Below are 17,876 nucleotides of genomic sequence, written 5' to 3' on the forward strand. Positions count from 1 at the left end.
TCAATGGACGGATGACTTTCACTCCCTCGAGTTTGATGTCATACCGTAGTGTCCAAAGTGACGCGATGATGACTGAAGTCCCCGAATTATCAAAAAGAAAAAACACACACACATAAGGTAAATTTTACTTTTGTATTCATTTTACCAAATCTTTGATAATATAATCACTCTAACTGTGTTCTAGAATTAGAATTAACCCTAAAGGTATTCCTTAAACTAGAGGTCCTCGTTGTTAGGTTTATGAATAGTGTCCAGAAAAATACTTAAATACTTAGTAAACAAAATTTGATGTTTTCATATTATCAGTGTTGTTTTGTTTTTATGTACTGAAAAAAATTCAAATAATTTGATAATAAAGTCACTCCAATGGAGCTTTGGTAACAATTATAGAGATACTAATAAGATGAGAGAGTTATTATTTGCTTAACTGTAATTTCGTTGAGAAAGAGACGTGTGCTTCAGTGATACCTAAATATTTGACAGTTAAAAGTCAATTAGTTATTGTTGGCATGATTATCTATGACGTGTAAATGAGTTTGTTTTTGAAATGAATGAAAAGAAATTATTACTTATTTATCAAGTCATAATACATTATAATTAATTAGTACAATTCATGAAACGGGTATCATAAGGGCGCTATTGTTTTAATATTGTTTCCAAGTATAACTGTGCTCTTCACGCGGACTTATTATTTTTTATAAATTTGTATTAGACTTGAGAATTTCATTAAAATCGGTAATTAATTAAGTGACACAACCACATCTACGGTTTAAAAAAAAAAAATGTATGAAACCTTGACAAGTTGTCACTTCAATGAATTTGAAAACACATTTACTTCAACAAACGCCGTAAAAATAAGTAATAAACAATATGGAACTAATATACACGAGAGATTAGCAAATATAAAAACATTTTAAATTATGTGTGAAAATGCAAGACTATTCTTTGATCTTTCGATAAAAGAACGGATTGATTTTTTTTTTTTTTTTTCCAAAGAGGAAAACCTCATTTCCTTTTGATAAAGTTCTTTGACATTTTAAAATATTTGTAAACCCCTTTTCAAGTGCATTAATTTTAAAATAGTTAATGGGAATTTAATAAATTTAAAGATTAAATTTTAGAAAATATAAAAGGCAAGTTATTAAATATTCAAAATCTGAACTTGCCAATCCGTGCAAAATAATATTTGGATTTTTAAAAAAAAAAAAATGATTTGGTCTAAACAAAATAAAACATTTGTTTGCTAAATATGAATTTTGAAAATCTAAAATTCAATCTTCATTAAAAAATAATAATAATAAGGATGAAAGGTCAACGTAGATGAATATCTTTTAAAAAGAAATTTATGACATAAAATATTTTGTAATTGGTACTTGAACGTCATCATTAAGGTGTCACTATAAATATTAATTCACTTGCATTCTCTATCTATATATATATATATATATATATATATATATATATATATATAAATTGCGAAATAATTTTGCGCATAATGCCGTGTCCTCCACCACCAGAGTAAGTGCCGCGTGTCCAGGTAGCATGCACTGGCAGGTGAAGTTAACATCTCCGGTTTGACTATGCACGCCCACGACTTTTTACCTTGGAACCCACAGGGATTTACTGAAACTCCCCAAACTCAAGTCAACGTCTCCATTAATAGCTCACAAAGTCGTAAACAAACATCAAATAAAACATAATCTAAATTAAATTTAAAAAAAAAACTTTACAAAGTCAACTGCTCTCTCTCTCTCTCTCCCCTATCTTTTTCTCTCTCTCTCTTCTATTTATCTTCGCCTCGCTCCTTTCTCTCTCTCCTTCTCACAGAGCCAGAGAGCTCCATCTGCCATGAAAAACCACCTCTAGCATCTGTGCAAAGGTCAACGCTATCTGGGTACGTATTCTTTCCAATGGGCAACGGCGTAGGAAAGCTCGGCCACTGCTTCGCCGGCTCCGGAGAAGTCTCCCGCCGGCATGACATCGACTTCATCCTCTCCGACCATCCTCTCGACGAGGGCTTGGGTCACTCCTTCTGCTACATCCGACCAGACCCGTTCCGCCTCTCCACCTCCAAAGTCCACTCCGAGGAGGTCGAAACGACGACGTTTCGCTCCATCTCAGGCGCGTCCGTCAGCGCCAACGCCTTCACCCCCCTCTCCACGTCTCTGCTCGATCACCATCTCTATCCCTACGCTTCTCTCGATAAAGCTTCAGCCTTTGAGAGCTCCAATTCTTTTGCTTCTATTCCCCTGCAACCGGTTCCCCGGAATTCCATTTCTGGCCCGCTGCCGAAATTTTCCGGCGGAATCCCCGGCTCCGGCCCCATGGAAAGAGGGTTCCTGTCGGGTCCAATCGAGCGAGGCTTCGTGTCTGGTCCGATCGATCGAAGCTTCGTGTCGGGTCCGATCGATCGCGGGGTCTACTCTGGTCCGATGGAGAAGCCGTTTGATCAGCTGCAGAGGAGCTTCTCCCATGGGGGTTTTGGGTTTAAGCGCAAATCCAAGAGAAAGTCTCTGATGAAGGCTTTTCAGAGGGCGATTACGAACATGATTCCAGGAGGTCATAAGTCTATTGTTGCGCCAATTAAATCCGAATCGGATAAGAACAATGAGTGTAGTCTTAATGCGAGTGCTAATTTGAGCAGCAATGGGAGCTTGAATGATGATGTTTATGTTTATGATGGGGATGAGTCGTTGGGGAGTCAGAATCTTCAGTGGGCACAGGGAAAAGCAGGGGAGGATCGTGTTCATGTCGTGATCTCGGAAGAACGCGGTTGGGTTTTCGTGGGGATTTATGACGGATTCAATGGCCCTGATGCTCCTGATTTCCTCTTGTCTAATCTTTACCCTGCTGTTCAAAAGGAGCTCAAAGGGTTGCTGTGGAATGAAAAGTTTGAATCCCCTGCGACTGCAGTATTTGTGGCTGAATCCGCTTTGAATTCGAATTCGCAGGAGTCTTCCCCTCCGATTGAGGAATTCGATTGGCCCCAGACGAGGAATCCCGCAGGGGATGAATGTTGTCAATGTTATGATCAGCCAGAGAATTCACCATCTGTTAGTGGGGAAGTCGGTTCCAAGAAAAAGCGCTGTAGGATTTCCAAGAGCAAGAACAGAGGGTTGGGAAGGAAATGGGAGGAGAATCAAAGGAAGTGGAGGCAGGAATGGGAAAGGGAAAGATTAGAGCTTGATAGGAGATTGAAGGAACACTTAAACCAATTGGAGTCCGACGGAGCAGCGTCTATAAACCACTCCGATGTTCTCAAAGCCCTTTCGCTGGCATTGAAGAAGACGGAGGAGGCATACTTGGAGATTGCAGACAAGATGGTAATGGAAAACCCTGAGTTAGCTCTCATGGGATCATGTGTTTTGGTGATGCTGATGAAGGGGGAAAATGTTTATTTGATGAATGTGGGGGATAGCAGAGCAGTTCTAGCTCGAAAGTTCGAACCCGACCTTTGGCTCGGGCAGGACTTGGAACGGATCAATGAGGAGACTCTGAATGATCTTCAATCATATGATGGAGATGAATTTGATAGATTACCCAGTTTAGCTTCTCTTCAGGTCACCATGGATCACAGCACATCTGTGGAAGAGGTAAAGTTCAGTCCTTTTAACACCTAAGAATTTTTTATTTTATTTTTAAGGGCTCTTTTCTGAGGATTAAGTTCACTGTTGAGCAGGAAGTTCAGAAAATATTGAGAGAACATCCAGATGATGCTTCTGCGGTAATCAATGATCGAGTGAAAGGTTCATTGAAGGTCACCAGGGCTTTTGGGGCTGGATATCTCAAACAGGTATATTTGGATTGTGTGCTTACATTCATGAAGTTCACTTTTGGATAAATCTATGTTCTTAAAATCATTTTTGCATACAAATGATCATAAATTTCCATTCCATCGTTGCAGCCAAAATGGAATAATGCATTACTAGAGATGTTCAGGATCGACTATGTTGGGGCCAACCCATACATCACCTGTTCGCCATCCCTCTACCACCACAGACTCAGCCCAAAAGACAGATTTTTGATACTGTCTTCTGATGGACTATACCAGTACTTCACTAACGAAGAAGCTGTCTCAGAAGTTGAGTTGTTCATTGCTGCATTCCCTGAAGGGGATCCTGCACAGCATCTCATCGAAGAAGTGCTGTTTCGAGCTGCAAAGAAGGCTGGTAAGATCGTTTGAACAAGTGTTGAAAGAATCAAAGTTCACATTGGATGAAATTTGAATCATATGTAATGAACTGGGTTTGATCTATTTTGCAGGAATGGACTTTCATGAGTTGCTTGATATTCCACAAGGGGACCGTCGAAAATACCATGATGATGTCTCTGTTATTGTTATATCTTTGGAGGGACGGATCTGGCGATCTTCTGTGTAAATATAGACTTGGAATAGAAGATACAATGAGTACATACACCAAAACAGAAAGAAAAAAAAAATTGAAGCAATTTCTACTTTTAAATTGAAGCAATTTCTACCCTCCTCTCTCCCCAATTTTCCCCATTAATATTTGTACTATAAGATTTTAGATGTGGGGAGAAAAAATTGTTTCATATATCAGCTTGTGGGGACTGTAAAGGTGTAAACTGGTTCATGTTTTCCCCTCTGTGATAGTATATTGTATTCAGATAAATACATGCTGCCCTTTGAAGGGGCTCCCATAGTTCAATTCCCCTCCCCACCTCTCTCCACCCCTTGTCCCATACACAGGTTGCTCACTCAAATATCAACCAATTGGTCCATGTTCTTTTCATTCTTTTTGCAGTCCAACCTTCCTCTGTTTAATTCCTGAAATGGGGTATTTAGAATTTCATTTTTCCTTTGTTCAATTCAATTCATTACATTCTACTTCTTCACCAGTGAAAAAAGAACACAGATGTGAGTTCAGTGGCATTATCTGCTCTATGTTACAGTATCTTTGTTAAGTCCAGTAGCAAGTCCTGCAGAGAATCATTGTTTATTACTCTGAAAATCAACGTCACATATATCCCTCCATTTTGAGGCAGAGACAGACGCAGGGGCAGAGGTTTGAAAGCTTATAATCTTACAACTGTATTCCCCTGTTTTGAATGTTCAGTATAATATATCAACTTTTGTCTTGTATTCTTCCTGTCTTCTTGGCAATGCAATGTTTTGATTCTCCAGAAAAGATGTATGCTTTAATTTGTTTTGAGAATAGAATCAAGTTCATCAAAATTGATAAATAATAAATAATGTCATTTCATACACACTGTTGTTCTTCTTGCAGTTGTGTTTTTAAAAAAAAAAAAAATGTAACGGACACTTTGTGATCTAAACAAAACAAAAGAAAAGGTAATCTCTGATGGGGTTGTTCCTTCATTTGGGGGATGTCAACATATGGCTGCCAGAAAGCAATAGTTGTATGGTTAGGTGGGACATGCATTAAACAGAGATTATTTACGAGGTCAACAAGTTGCATTTGTAGGGTGTGTTTTAAGGTTTTCTACTGAGAAATAGGGAACGGTCACCAAACGCACAGTGGGAGTGGGGGGTTGATGGTCATAGTCAATGAAACCCATCATTTGCCTCTTAAAAATCCCTCTAACGCGTTTTTGGCAATACATTTCCCCAAAGAAACCATCAACCCCTTTGAAAACCCATGAGCTCGGGAGTCTTTTTGGACCAAAACCAGAGAAAAAAAAAAATAGTCAGCCATTATGACTTAAGATGATTTTCAAAACCAGAATTGGTCTAGTTAGGACGCTGCAGGTGATGACCTTTTCCTGCCTTGCAAAAAAAAATCCAAAAATGAGAGAGAGAGAGAGAGAGAGAGAGAGAGGCCCCTCCACGTATCCGTTGCCAAGAAAGACATTATGTGTATGGCTCCAAATAACTCATTTGATGACAGACGGCTAAAAGAGTGGGACCCTAGGTACCTTATACCTCACATTTAGTTGACAGGTGCATTAGCATGTGGGAAGGGTTGATCTGTGTATAATCTCCCAAGAGGGAGACTCCTCCACATATCCATAGATGTGGGATACGCGACAATAGATCATCGACGGCTAATGAAATGAATCATCTGCCATCTGTATAAACTCGCGGAAGGGTCAATTCCTCATATAATCTCTTAGCCTGGAGGGGGTTGACACAGCCCAAGCATTGGAGGACTGAAATGAATCATCTGCCATCTGTATAAACTCGCGGAAGGGTCAATTCTTCATATAATCTCTTAGCCTAGAGGGGGATGACACAGACCAAGCATTGGAGGGCTGAAATGAATCATCTGCCATCTGTATAAACTCGCGGAAGGGTCAATTCCTCATATAATCTCTTAGCCTATAGGGGGTTGACACAGACCAAGCATTGGAGGATGACGGAGATATAAAGAAAGCAAGCAGGTAGGTTCATAATAAATGGAAATTGTTGAAAGGAAAGTAAGATGAGATGCATGCACAGAGAGAGGAAGCAAGCTAACTAGACAGCACAGACAGAGGCACATTTAAGGTGAATAGTTACAAGTAACAATCTCGTGACACAGATTAATTGCTATCAAAAGAATGCACAGCTTTTGAGTTTGAAATGTCATCATCAGTATTGCCATTCTGTGTTTTGTTCGTAGGGTGCTAAGCTATGCTATGCAATGGTGATGGTCCTCACTCCCACCTAAAACGGAATGGCACTTTGTGACAAACATAAAGGAATGCCATCACTCCAATGACTCAATTGGGTTTTAATAAATTACTTAGATGGCAAGACATTATCATGTTTCCAACTCCTAATACCATAGCAACAAGGCAACAATGCAGCAATTATAGTGATAACTACCCCTGCCAAATAATAATAATAATAATAATAATTATTATTATTATTAGTGAGAAGAAGCAAAGGGGAAAAAAAGTCAAACAGCAAAAATATAGCAAATTATTATACTGTTGTAAAAAGGATCAACCAAAAAGAGGAGGTAGAGAAAAAATTGAGGACCTAGCATGTTAAAGGATTGAAAAATTGTTACTAGTGAAAAAAAAAAAAATCAAGAGTCCAAAAAGAGAATGACAAAAGGAAGTCAAAACAAAAGTACACATATTTGGTGTATAGTTGAAGTTTGATATCCAAAAATATAATCAAATCTTATTTTGATGATTTGTCAATAGAATTGTAGCACTTTTTAATATATATATATATATATATATATATATGTATATATATATTGGAGTTAAATGTTATTTTGAGTCTTTCTTGGGGAATTGTTATGTTATGTATGGTGGAATTCATGGTGCTTCATCATTCAACAAAGGCAAATGGCAATGTGATAAGTACTTGACCTATCCATGTTGTGTTGCTATCGAAAATTATGAAAGTACAGATCAAAAATAAAGATAAAAAAATCATAAGCTAAAAACTTTATCTGTCCTTTTTAATTTTTAGAAAATTTAAAGATATTTTTATTTTTATTTTGCTTCAAATTCACATGATTTATTTTAACTTTTATTAAAAAAAATTGCATTAACAATGATTGATCCAAAAAAGTGGTTCAACTATGAAAGTATCAACAAGAAATAATAGAAAATCACATTTTAAATTGTCACAACTAAAACCAAAAAATAGAAACTAAAATAGGCAAACACACTATTGCCACCTCTATTCATAGTACAATCAAAACATGAAAATAATAACACAACCACCACCACACCTTTTCCTCTCCCATTCTCTTTATTTAAAAATAATGAATTTTATACGGTCTCCAAATGATGCTGCATGTTTTGTGGTGCATGTAAATGCCTATATATATAGATGCCAAATAATACACTGTTTATTTTGAGAAAATGTATTCTTTTCACATTCCTTACAAGCTTGAAAGAAATACCAGTAAATTAAGCAACCCTACTTTGGAAAAACATTCCTACTTTAAGAGGTAGTACTCTTAAATATAATGTTTTCCTTTAGATCATACGTTTAAAGCAAATAAATAAATAAATAACGGCCCTAGATAAATGTTCATCTTATAATTTCAAAGAATGAAAACATTGCCATCTAAGATAAAATTGTTTTACTCCTAAATCTTTCTAAATTAATAATATATGGAAGTTTTGCTTCATTTAAAAAAAAAAAAATGGAATTTAGTTCACTTTTAAAAATAAAAGCTAATGCTGCAAACGAGAAACCATATTTTTAAGAATATAATTTCTTTAAATGAAAACAATGATCTAAGAATATGATTCCACTTTTTTTCTGTTCTTTTTTTTCTTTTTTTGATACCTAAGCAACATAAAATTATAAATTAGAGAAACAATTTTCTTTTCCTTTTTTTTACAGATTAAAACTAAAGCATAAAAGAAGAGGAACAATAAAAAATGTTCAATACTGCAATCGAACAAAAAATTGACTCATTTTAATTTGGCAAGTCCAGAAAACGCCACATGAATAAAACAAAAAAAAATCCAATGCTTAAAGTGGATGGCAAGCCCTAACATCCAAGAAGATAACAGGAGAACAATGTTGTTGAGTTCTTCAATTCCACAGCTTCGCCAATGAAGGCAAATGGCTCCATTTTCATTCAAACTAGAGATTCCATGACGCACAGAGCATCAAAAAATTTTCCCAAGCCCGAGCTATACGGTATGAAATTATAAACAGCGCTTCATGCATCATTTTCAACTGCTGAAACGATGCTGGGATGTAAAGGGAAATTTTTGTGGTAAATAAGTTGAGAATTGGGAGGCACCATAGGCAGAAGCAGAGCATAAGAAGTCCTGACCTTCACTAACCTCAAGCAAGATCCACATTCTAGCAGGTAGGATTGCATGGGTAAGGGCAATCAATTTGCCTAACTGCTCGATTAAAATACCATTCGCCAACGGACTCTGCAATTGTCTGTCAGAAGAGCAGACGTACTCAGTACAGTAATCTCATCTCTAAATATTACTCAAAAATTGCAAGCACCAGAACAATCCCATACTGTCAAATCTGAGATTCATAAACATTCGGAACACAATTTTGTTAAAAAAACAGCACAATCACAAAAGAACCATAAGCTACGCGGATGCAATGGATGGTTAAGGAGAAAAAAATATACAGTTTGAAACTTTCGCCTTATGAGAATTTTGACACAGGTAAGCCTTACAGAATTTTGAGTTATACATCATCACACGGATGCATTAGCATGAAGATTAAGAATGTAAACTATTCGACCACCCATGCGCATACAGATGGGGAAAGAGTGGGAGTTTCTTCAAGGACTATATTAAATGTACCTTATCGCCAATCCTAGGAGAATTGGGTGAATGCCATGTTTCAGCCATCCATGTCTGGCAATGAGCAAAGCAAGAGTTTACAAAAATCCCCCCTTCCTTGTTTTGCTGAAATTCACTCAGTGCTTTTAGCAAAGAATTACGGAAACCTGTACATGATTTGTTAATAATGAGAGAAGGCCAAAAAATAGGAAGAGTCTCAAATGTAATCAATAAGGATCTGGCTGCTACTCAAATTTCTAATAATAAGCCTATTATTATCATCAGTACACCTCATTCAGAATTCGGGGCAGATCTGCCCTGGCCATATCTGCCTAATTGCTTATGTTAAAACTTGACATACATTGTTGGCACACAACCTAATAGCTTTTAGGTAAAGTGGTAATCTAACATGGTATCAGAGCTGATACCAAGAGGTCCTGAGTTCTAGTCTCATTGCCCGTGTTTATTATGTGATGTTTAAAAAATTACTATATTTCCTGTAATGGGTATTATCTATTGTGTGTTTATCTCTGCAGGTGCTGTCGGGCTGCACGTGCGAGGGAGTGTTAAAGCTTGATATACATTGTTGGTTACAACCTAATAGCTTAAACTTTTAAGTAAAGCGGTAATCTAACAGTTTATATTAAGTAGAGGACCATATGGCAGCAAGTTTTCAATCAAATGGCATATGGTATAAGCAGGCTTCCCTTCATTAGAGATCCAGTGACCTGACACAACTTGAGCTGGGTCTAAACAGCATATACATGGACTCCTCTGTGAATTTGGCTTCACCAGTCAATGGCTTAAAGCAGAGTATGCACTATTTCAGAGCTCAATATAATAAAATAATCTGACAGCGAACCCAGTGGCCACATCTAGGTTGTAAAATATTCTAGGTTTTTCAAATAAATTCCATCGATCAAATGACCGTAATTATCCATGGACCCACTATTAGTTAATTTTCAAATACAAAATAGCCATATGTAGGCTGGTAGCACAGTAAAGGAATCTTAACTCTTCACCCTTGCCCAATCACAGTATCTCTCATACATGGATACTAGTTTAATCTGTTAAGCCCAGAGCATACATCAAAAACCAATATAAGCATCCCATTACCTTGGAGTATCTCAGTCTCACTGTTATTACAGTTGCGAATATTAAGTTTGCATTGTACCCAGTTGCCACGAGGATCTGAGGAATCTGGTACCAAGACATTCCGTATCTGAAAATCAACTGATCAGAAAGGGAAAAAGATTGTCATCCCGTTATGAACAAATGAAGCATGAAATTCATGGAAAAGTTACCTGCCAAAAATCATAAGCCGGGTTGACAAGGAATACTGGGGTCTTTATGTTTTTAATAATTTCTTGAGGAAAGAAACACTGGAATTGCAAATCACAGAAACTGAGAAACAAAGAGGAAACATGTCTTATATATAAAAGATAAGGCATCATACATTTAAACAATCAAAACGTCAAACATTACATTACAACTACAAGAAAGGGGGGCGGGGGAAGGAAAAAGAAAAGTAGAACCTGCCTTAAATGGTTCCATTTTCGCAACACAATCCTTGTTTAAATTTTTTGCTACACCCTGAGAAACATAACATGCAGGTGAGGTATATTAGCAATGTTTCCTCAGAAAGGAAAATTCAGCACTCATATACAAAACACTCATTTGCTTCAAGTGTCAGCCACCAGAGAGAGAGTTATGAACAGAGTCTACAGACACCAACTATAAATCATTTGCTTCAAGTTTTTTTTTTTTACCAATCCACATGAATATTGAATAATGATGCCTGAAGAACACACAAACTTATTTCTATGTCAAACTACACTTGAATTACTGCCGCATAATCAACCATTCAAACTAATAAATGCATGAACCTAATTTATGCAAAGAAATTGTTCAGTATTTCAACTGCAAAGATAGCCATGAGATGGCAAACAATAAAAAAAACACATTTTCTGTGTTACCTGAAAATGTCAAAAGTGAAAAACAGATGCACACACATGTACCCACCTGGAGGTGGACAACATTGCGATAGAAAGATTGCAATGTGTGATGACCGGCGATGTCTTTCCTGAAATGCAGGTCAGGGAAAAATTATGGTATCAATCAAAGGAATCATCCTATGAGAATATAAATAGCACACAATTTCATGGACTTAATCAAGAATAATTCACAATTGAGGTCACAGTGAAAAGAGATCTTAAGATAATAGGCGCTATTTCCTATGAATCAATAACATACACAAAATCTCATCATAATTTCATCAATCAAGATCAAAGTCACTTAATCAAGATATAATAATACTTAGGCTCTGTTTGGTTGAAGGGAAAATATTTTTCAGCAAGAAAAAAGGAAGGAAAACAATTTTCCAATAACAAACCCTTAATTTTTCTTTGATTGCCTGAAGTGAAATTTTTTCTCACTTTAAGGGAAGAAGTTTGCTACTCTTGAAAGATTTTCTGTTAAATAGATACTTTCTCTTTTATTTGTGGCACCAAACAAAGGAAAATAAGAATATTTATTCCAGAAGAACTACTAGACCACCCCCTCTGGCGCACGCACACACACACAAAAGGAGAGAAAGAAACGGAAAAGAAAAAGGGAAAAATCCCCAAAACCCCAACAAAAAGGAGCCTAAAGAAGGCACACATAACTCTAAAAGTCAAAGCCATCTATAAAACTATTAAAACTAGAAAAAAACCAGGAGACCTGGTCCAAAAATCAGGAGCACATTGAGAAACAAAAGGATTAAAAGATTTTACTGAGTCTACAACTACAAAATCAAAGACTCTACAGATCCAATACCACAATTGCCTGCATGTGAGTCTACAAGCATATACCTTATTCATGATCCCCTTTCACCATCAGAATCCACGAACATGTTCTCAACCATTTTGAATCCACAACCCTTTACATAAAACTCTAAAATCTAACTGGGTTAGGAGTACGTTCTTGATCCAGATAGAAAATAGGGAGATCTCTGATCTCAAACATTTCACATTCATACTATTAATGCCCAAGTTTTCATTACTTTTTTCCTCTTATTCCATTATGTGTAATTTGTGTGTGCGTGTAAGCACGCACACACACATATGCTTTTCAGCACATATACACAGTTGTAGAAATTCCTGACCTAAGCCTGCCATTGCCCCAGATTTAATACAATAAATTAATAATATATCTATATTATATACTATAGAAAAGCAATTCTAGGTGGGAAGACTTGAGAATGCTCCAAAAATCTAATTCTAATTTCTGGTGTTTTTGAACATAAAAACATTAAATTTCTAGGAATAATAAGATATTTTACTTCTAAAGTAAAGGTCTTTTGTTTTAATATAAAAGGCTCACCTGTTCAACCAATAATTCATCCCTGCTTTGATTTTAGTAAGCGTTTTTTGGAATGAAAAAGAAATACTTGTTATTTTCAAAGAATGATGCTCACAGATGTTCACCTATTTGTTCTTCTCAGTTTACATAATTTTTTAATCTTTAGAAACAACTAAAAATGTATTTACATAATTCTCCATCAAAAAATAATTCTTTCCTTAGTACACTAATTTCTATCCCAAAAAAAGATCTAATAAACTAATTTCAATTCATTTGGGAAAATAATTTAATTAGCTTTTTTTTTATAATTATATGTTAATTGAAATTTGTGTAAACAAATCTACACTAATTTTTTGCATATAAAGATATGTATATCCTAATATCATTCATTCTTCATTCGATTAGTAAAATCAGAGTTTCTTGCTTTAATAAAAATTGTTTCTTTAAAAACAACCGCCTACATATTTTTTCAGTTTTTAATTCAGTTTTTTTTTTCGGTCCAAGTTATCATCCCCAGTTTTAAATAAATTACATAGTGAAAACAACTACAGAAAGATGTCCTTTAACTATTAATATTTTGTGTATCAAATTAAGTTTAGACACCTAAAAAAATTCAAATTAAAAACTTAATTGCATATATGTTGTAAATGTTGAATTAAGCTTTATCACTCACATAAAATCATCTTCCAAACCCTTTTAAATAAATCTTTATGTGCATGTTCAATTTCTAGTTACTAGCCATATACACATCATGTCTAAGCGAAAACGGAAAAAAAAAATAATAATAAATAATAATATATTTGAATAAAAAAATGAAAGACACACACTCATACTGTTCTAAAATATGTACGTACAACTTTTTTTGTACAATTCTTATAGTTTTTTATGAGAATAAATGGCAGAGTAATATCAAAAGTTTGGATAAAATTATGAACATTCTGAATTTGCTTTATCAATCATAAAGATTCAAGTAAATAAATAATTTTTTTGTTGAATGTATTCAATTATTTTAAAGTAATTAAAATTCTTCAATTATAGATTTAGGCATATTTGGTATCATTGTTGTTTCTTGTTTTATGTTTCTGTTTGAAAAAACAAATTATGAACGTGTTTGTTTCTGTTGTCAATTTTTTGTTTCTGTTGCTGATTTTTAGCTGTTTGCCAAAAAATTGAAAACCAAATTTTATGGTTTTCAATTGTTTTAGCAACTTGTTGCCATAAATTTTAATATCCATAAATAATTTTTTGGATTAAATTATTCATTTTATACACTTTTAAATTAAAATATAAATTAACTTATCATATAAATTTAAATATAATTAAAATATATATATAAATTTTAAAAATAATAATAAAACCAATTACAAAATAATTGTACTATTTTTCAATTGTCATATCTAATAAAATTTTTATTGTAAAGTAAATTTTGAAAGTAGAAAAATTAAGTAAAATAATTATAATAAATTTTATTTTTATTATAGCATTTTTTTAATGCATCTTACTTGTAATTTTATTATTTTAATCATATTTTTATAAAATTTTGATTTAAAGATGAAAATGAACATTTTTTAATTAAGTTTTAAATTTTTAATAATTTTATAAACGTTAACCAAATAGGTTGCTAGTTTCTAGCTTTTAGTTTTTGTTTCTAGTTTTTAGTTTTCGTTTCTAGTTTTTGTTTCTCTAATTTTTGACAGTGATACCAAACAGCCCCTTAGTAAATGATGTTAACCACACATTGCACAATATTGTGCTAGTGTGTGTTGCACATGAGCATATATATATATATGCCTGTAAGAACTCATTATAGTTTTCCTATTTGATGCTTGGGGTGTGTCTGTGTGTGTCTACGTGTTGTAAGAACTCACTATAGTTTTCTTTTTTGATGCTTTATTCTTTTTTTCTCCTTGGCATCCTCCAGGTGCTGACTTTAGTGTGCATGCATACATCATGGGACAATAATAGAATTTCAAAAATTATTTACTCTTTCCTTTCTAAAGTCCTTTGAATCAAAGATATCACTTTCTTTCACATTAATTGAAATATAGGAATAAAACAAAGAAGAAATGTATGCCCTCCATATGTCTATTCTTCAATACAAGGGATAAAGGAAATCAATTAGAAATATAATAAAAAGAAAAGGCAGCTCCAAAACAAATGAGAAAACACTAGAACATATACACATACTCATCAAGGAAAAAAGCAGCATCAGCAAGACACTTGACAGTAGCATCCTTTGGCAAAAGATATCTAAAGTCATCACAGTGTATGAGAGTTGCCAGCCCTCCAGCAGAGCATCCTGACAGAAGAGCCTGGCAAGTGAAATTATCAAAAAGATAAACTAAAAATCTACAATACAATAGTCAAATTAAGATGTCCACGAACACTTTTCATGAGCTTAAAAAGAAAATTGTTTGAGAGAAGATTTCACATGATGAGATAAATATTTTTCACAAATACAGTAATGAAGATTGACCTAGAAGGCATAACCTGGATTAAAGAAGGGACACCATTTTTTTAATGTATTACACGAAATGTTGTCAATAAAAATAAATAAAAGAGTACACAATTACTTACTTCAATGGTGAATATAGACATGAAAATTTTGAGCTTATCTAAATGAGCCTAAAAGCCCAAAGGCTAAATCAAATTTAGAAGTGGAAGGCATCAATAGCACATAATTAAGCGGAAAACCTATTTAATTGTGCATTTAGAATGTCCCAAGAATGTATTTAAAAATCACAATAGATGACATTTGTAAGTACATTTGCTTGCTAATGACCCATTTTGTAACCACCATAACTTATGCTATAAAAAAAGGTAGACATACAAAAGAGAGGACAGATCCTACCAGCCAGCGCGCGGATAGATAGGGCGGGCGAAGGGGATGGATGTCTGAGCAGTTGAAAGAGTTGGTCTTGAAAACCGAAGTATTGATAGGAAAGAGATCAATCCCTCACCACCCCCCCCCCCCCAACACACACACACAAGATGCTTGGAAAGCTCTAGCAAACAAGCTCTTTGCAGGAAAGAAACAATCAAACACCTCTTCAGATAAAATCAATCCTCTGCAGCAAGAGAACTTTTCAACCAATCAAGCACAAATCTCGATGTAAAGATTATTACTCTGAAGAAAAAGATCAAGTAGAGTGATACTCATCTTTTAACAAGTCCACCTTTCAAAAAAGGATAAATGCACATGGGAAACACATTAAAAAAGTCAAGTCCATTTTCTACATTGCGCATAGTTACAGTTTGGTTCCTCATATTCTAGCAAAATTTATTGAGGCCTTTCATCGACATGAATCTTGTGGAAGTCCTACAAACTTGGGTTTTGGGGCTCTCTTTTTTGGGGACTTGTATGTAGCTAGAGACAGAACTCTACTTGCCCCTGATGTTCGTGTGAAGGATGTAGAAGCTCAAAAATTATTGGATGAAACTGTGGTTGGCTGATCCAGGAGGGAATGAAGTTCACTTGGATGGTGGTAAAAGAGATGTGAAGAAAGGACAGTGTGACTCAGCAAATCGACAGAGTTTTTTCAATTATGATAGGAAAGGCTTAAAGAGAAGTTTACACATTTAGAGTTTGCTAGAGTTTGTTTTCATTTCTTTCTTCTCTTATTTCCTTCTATTGTTTGGTTTTCGTTTCTTGGTCTGAGGATCTCATACCCTCATGATTTCTCTCTTTGTTTTCTTACCATATTTCTTTAGCTGTAAAAAACAGTTTGGACTTGGTTAAAAACTTTGAAAGATTGCAAGATGACCAATAAATTCAGTTTGCAAGTTAAGTAGATGTATACAGGCTATTGATGCAATTTAATTCACAAAGCGAAATGGAATTGACAACCCCTGTATTTCCATTATCATGAATACAGTAATATACATAACATTATATAAATGCCATCTCTTCAATTTCTTATCAAAAACAAGCTTATTAATATCTTTGGGCAGTTAAGGTGGTCAAAATCCAAAATAAAGAGAAAACAAACAACATGCAATAATGGCGGGAAATCAACCATCATGCCCCCACTAAGTCACCTATAATGAATTTAGCTAAGTTGGAGGCTTTGGCCAAAAAGAAAGGCCAGCCTCACTAGTATATGCTCTTTTTTTTTCAATCAATAAAAAGAATTTCATAAAAAGGCCACCAAGGAGGTGCCACCCATGTACAAACAAAGAAAAGGGAGACAGAGATGGCTCAACAATGTGATAATGTATCCAAGAGATTAGAACTTATATGCTTGTCCAGCATGAACTGCTGCCCACTAAACCAGCTTGAAACAGTAAGCCATCTATCCTCGAGTCTTGTCAGAGAAGCAGTTGTTCCTTCAAAAGCTCTAGCATTTCTCTCTCTCCGCACAATCCAAAAGATAGTGAGAAGGATCAAGGACAAGGATTTTTTCCCTTTTTCGAAGCCCAGATTCTCTTTTCCACAGTTTCACCAGTGACCCAGTCCTGTCCCATAACTGGTGGTCATATTCCAAAAAATTCTGGTCCAGGGACAGTGGAGCAGCAAGGGGTCCACAATATCAGCATGTTCTTTGAATAGAAAACATCTATTGACCAAGGTGAAACCCCTTCTCTACAGGTTAGTAAGAGTAAAAATCTTCCCAAAGTTGCCTCCCAAGCAAAAAAAAGAAATGAACTTTGGTTGGCACAAGAGTTTTCCAAATGTCTTTCCAAGGGAAATTAATCCCAGTCTCAGAGGGGCTGTCTAGCTACTTGTGAAACGAGCTGAGCACGGAGTAGCCATTTTTGTTCACCTTCCATAAAGATACATCCGGACTGTCCAATTGTAAAGGCAGCTGTAAAAGCTAGCAAAAGAATCAAGCTGCCAATCATGGACTTTTCTAACAAAGGATGTTCAAAGCTGCCCCATTGACAGATGGTCCACACATATTCATCAAAGCATCTTTCTTGCATGCAAGATTAAAAGTTGCAGGAAAATTGGGAACTAATAGTAGGTTAGCTGCACCCTGCACCAGCTGTCACGCCAAAAGAAAGTACTGCTCCCATTTCCAACATGAAAGAGGATGATTGATAAGTAATCCTCCCACCCTTTCCAGATGCTATATTAGCGCAACACAATCAGTGTGTATACTATGTTCTCAGCACATATATTGCATCTTAATGCTTCAATAACACAACGTGCTTTCGTTATAACCATCATTGTAGTGTAAAGATGGCTAATAGCAATGCACTTGACTCTTGGAGAGGGAAATGGAATTAAGAACTCAGTTGCATGAGTAAGGATGCATACTATAGACCAATTCTGGTCTGCCCCTTCCGCAGACCCTGCATAAGCAGGAGCTTTGTGCACTGGGCCGCCCATTTTTAGT

At 35.4% G+C, this 17,876-nt stretch overlaps 2 protein-coding genes across 5 annotated transcripts in view; one reads left to right on the top strand and one right to left on the bottom strand.

Annotated features, from left to right (window-relative positions):
* The first annotated feature begins 1,646 nt into the window (after positions 1-1,646).
* LOC131159764 (probable protein phosphatase 2C 23) lies at positions 1,647-5,104 on the top strand. The gene is made up of 4 exons (XM_058114921.1): positions 1,647-3,593; positions 3,680-3,793; positions 3,905-4,169; positions 4,264-5,104. Exons 1-4 carry the CDS (start codon positions 1,911-1,913, stop codon positions 4,377-4,379), a joined length of 2,178 nt encoding a protein of 725 aa, XP_057970904.1. The 5' UTR covers positions 1,647-1,910; the 3' UTR covers positions 4,380-5,104.
* Positions 5,105-8,334: 3,230 nt separating this feature from the next.
* The window catches only part of LOC131159765 (pectin acetylesterase 5-like), a 29,594-nt gene continuing 20,052 nt past the window's right edge, over positions 8,335-17,876 (bottom strand). For 2 of the 4 annotated variants that reach the window (XM_058114924.1, XM_058114922.1), the window contains exons 6-12: positions 14,725-14,849; positions 11,218-11,278; positions 10,735-10,788; positions 10,500-10,577; positions 10,312-10,417; positions 9,217-9,362; positions 8,335-8,836 (exon numbers count right to left, since the gene is read on the bottom strand). In XM_058114924.1, the coding sequence (XP_057970907.1) occupies positions 8,750-8,836; positions 9,217-9,362; positions 10,312-10,417; positions 10,500-10,577; positions 10,735-10,788; positions 11,218-11,278; positions 14,725-14,849 (657 nt within the window). In that variant the 3' untranslated portion in view covers positions 8,335-8,749. Of the gene's footprint in view, positions 8,837-9,216; positions 9,363-10,311; positions 10,429-10,499; positions 10,578-10,734; positions 10,789-11,217; positions 11,279-14,724; positions 14,850-17,876 lie in introns of all 4 variants that reach the window. The other 2 variants (XM_058114923.1, XR_009137863.1) reach the window with 2 other exon arrangements.

The sequence above is a fragment of the Malania oleifera genome, chromosome 7 (assembly GCF_029873635.1).
Source record: "Malania oleifera isolate guangnan ecotype guangnan chromosome 7, ASM2987363v1, whole genome shotgun sequence".
Classification (NCBI taxonomy): Eukaryota; Viridiplantae; Streptophyta; class Magnoliopsida; order Santalales; family Ximeniaceae; genus Malania; species Malania oleifera.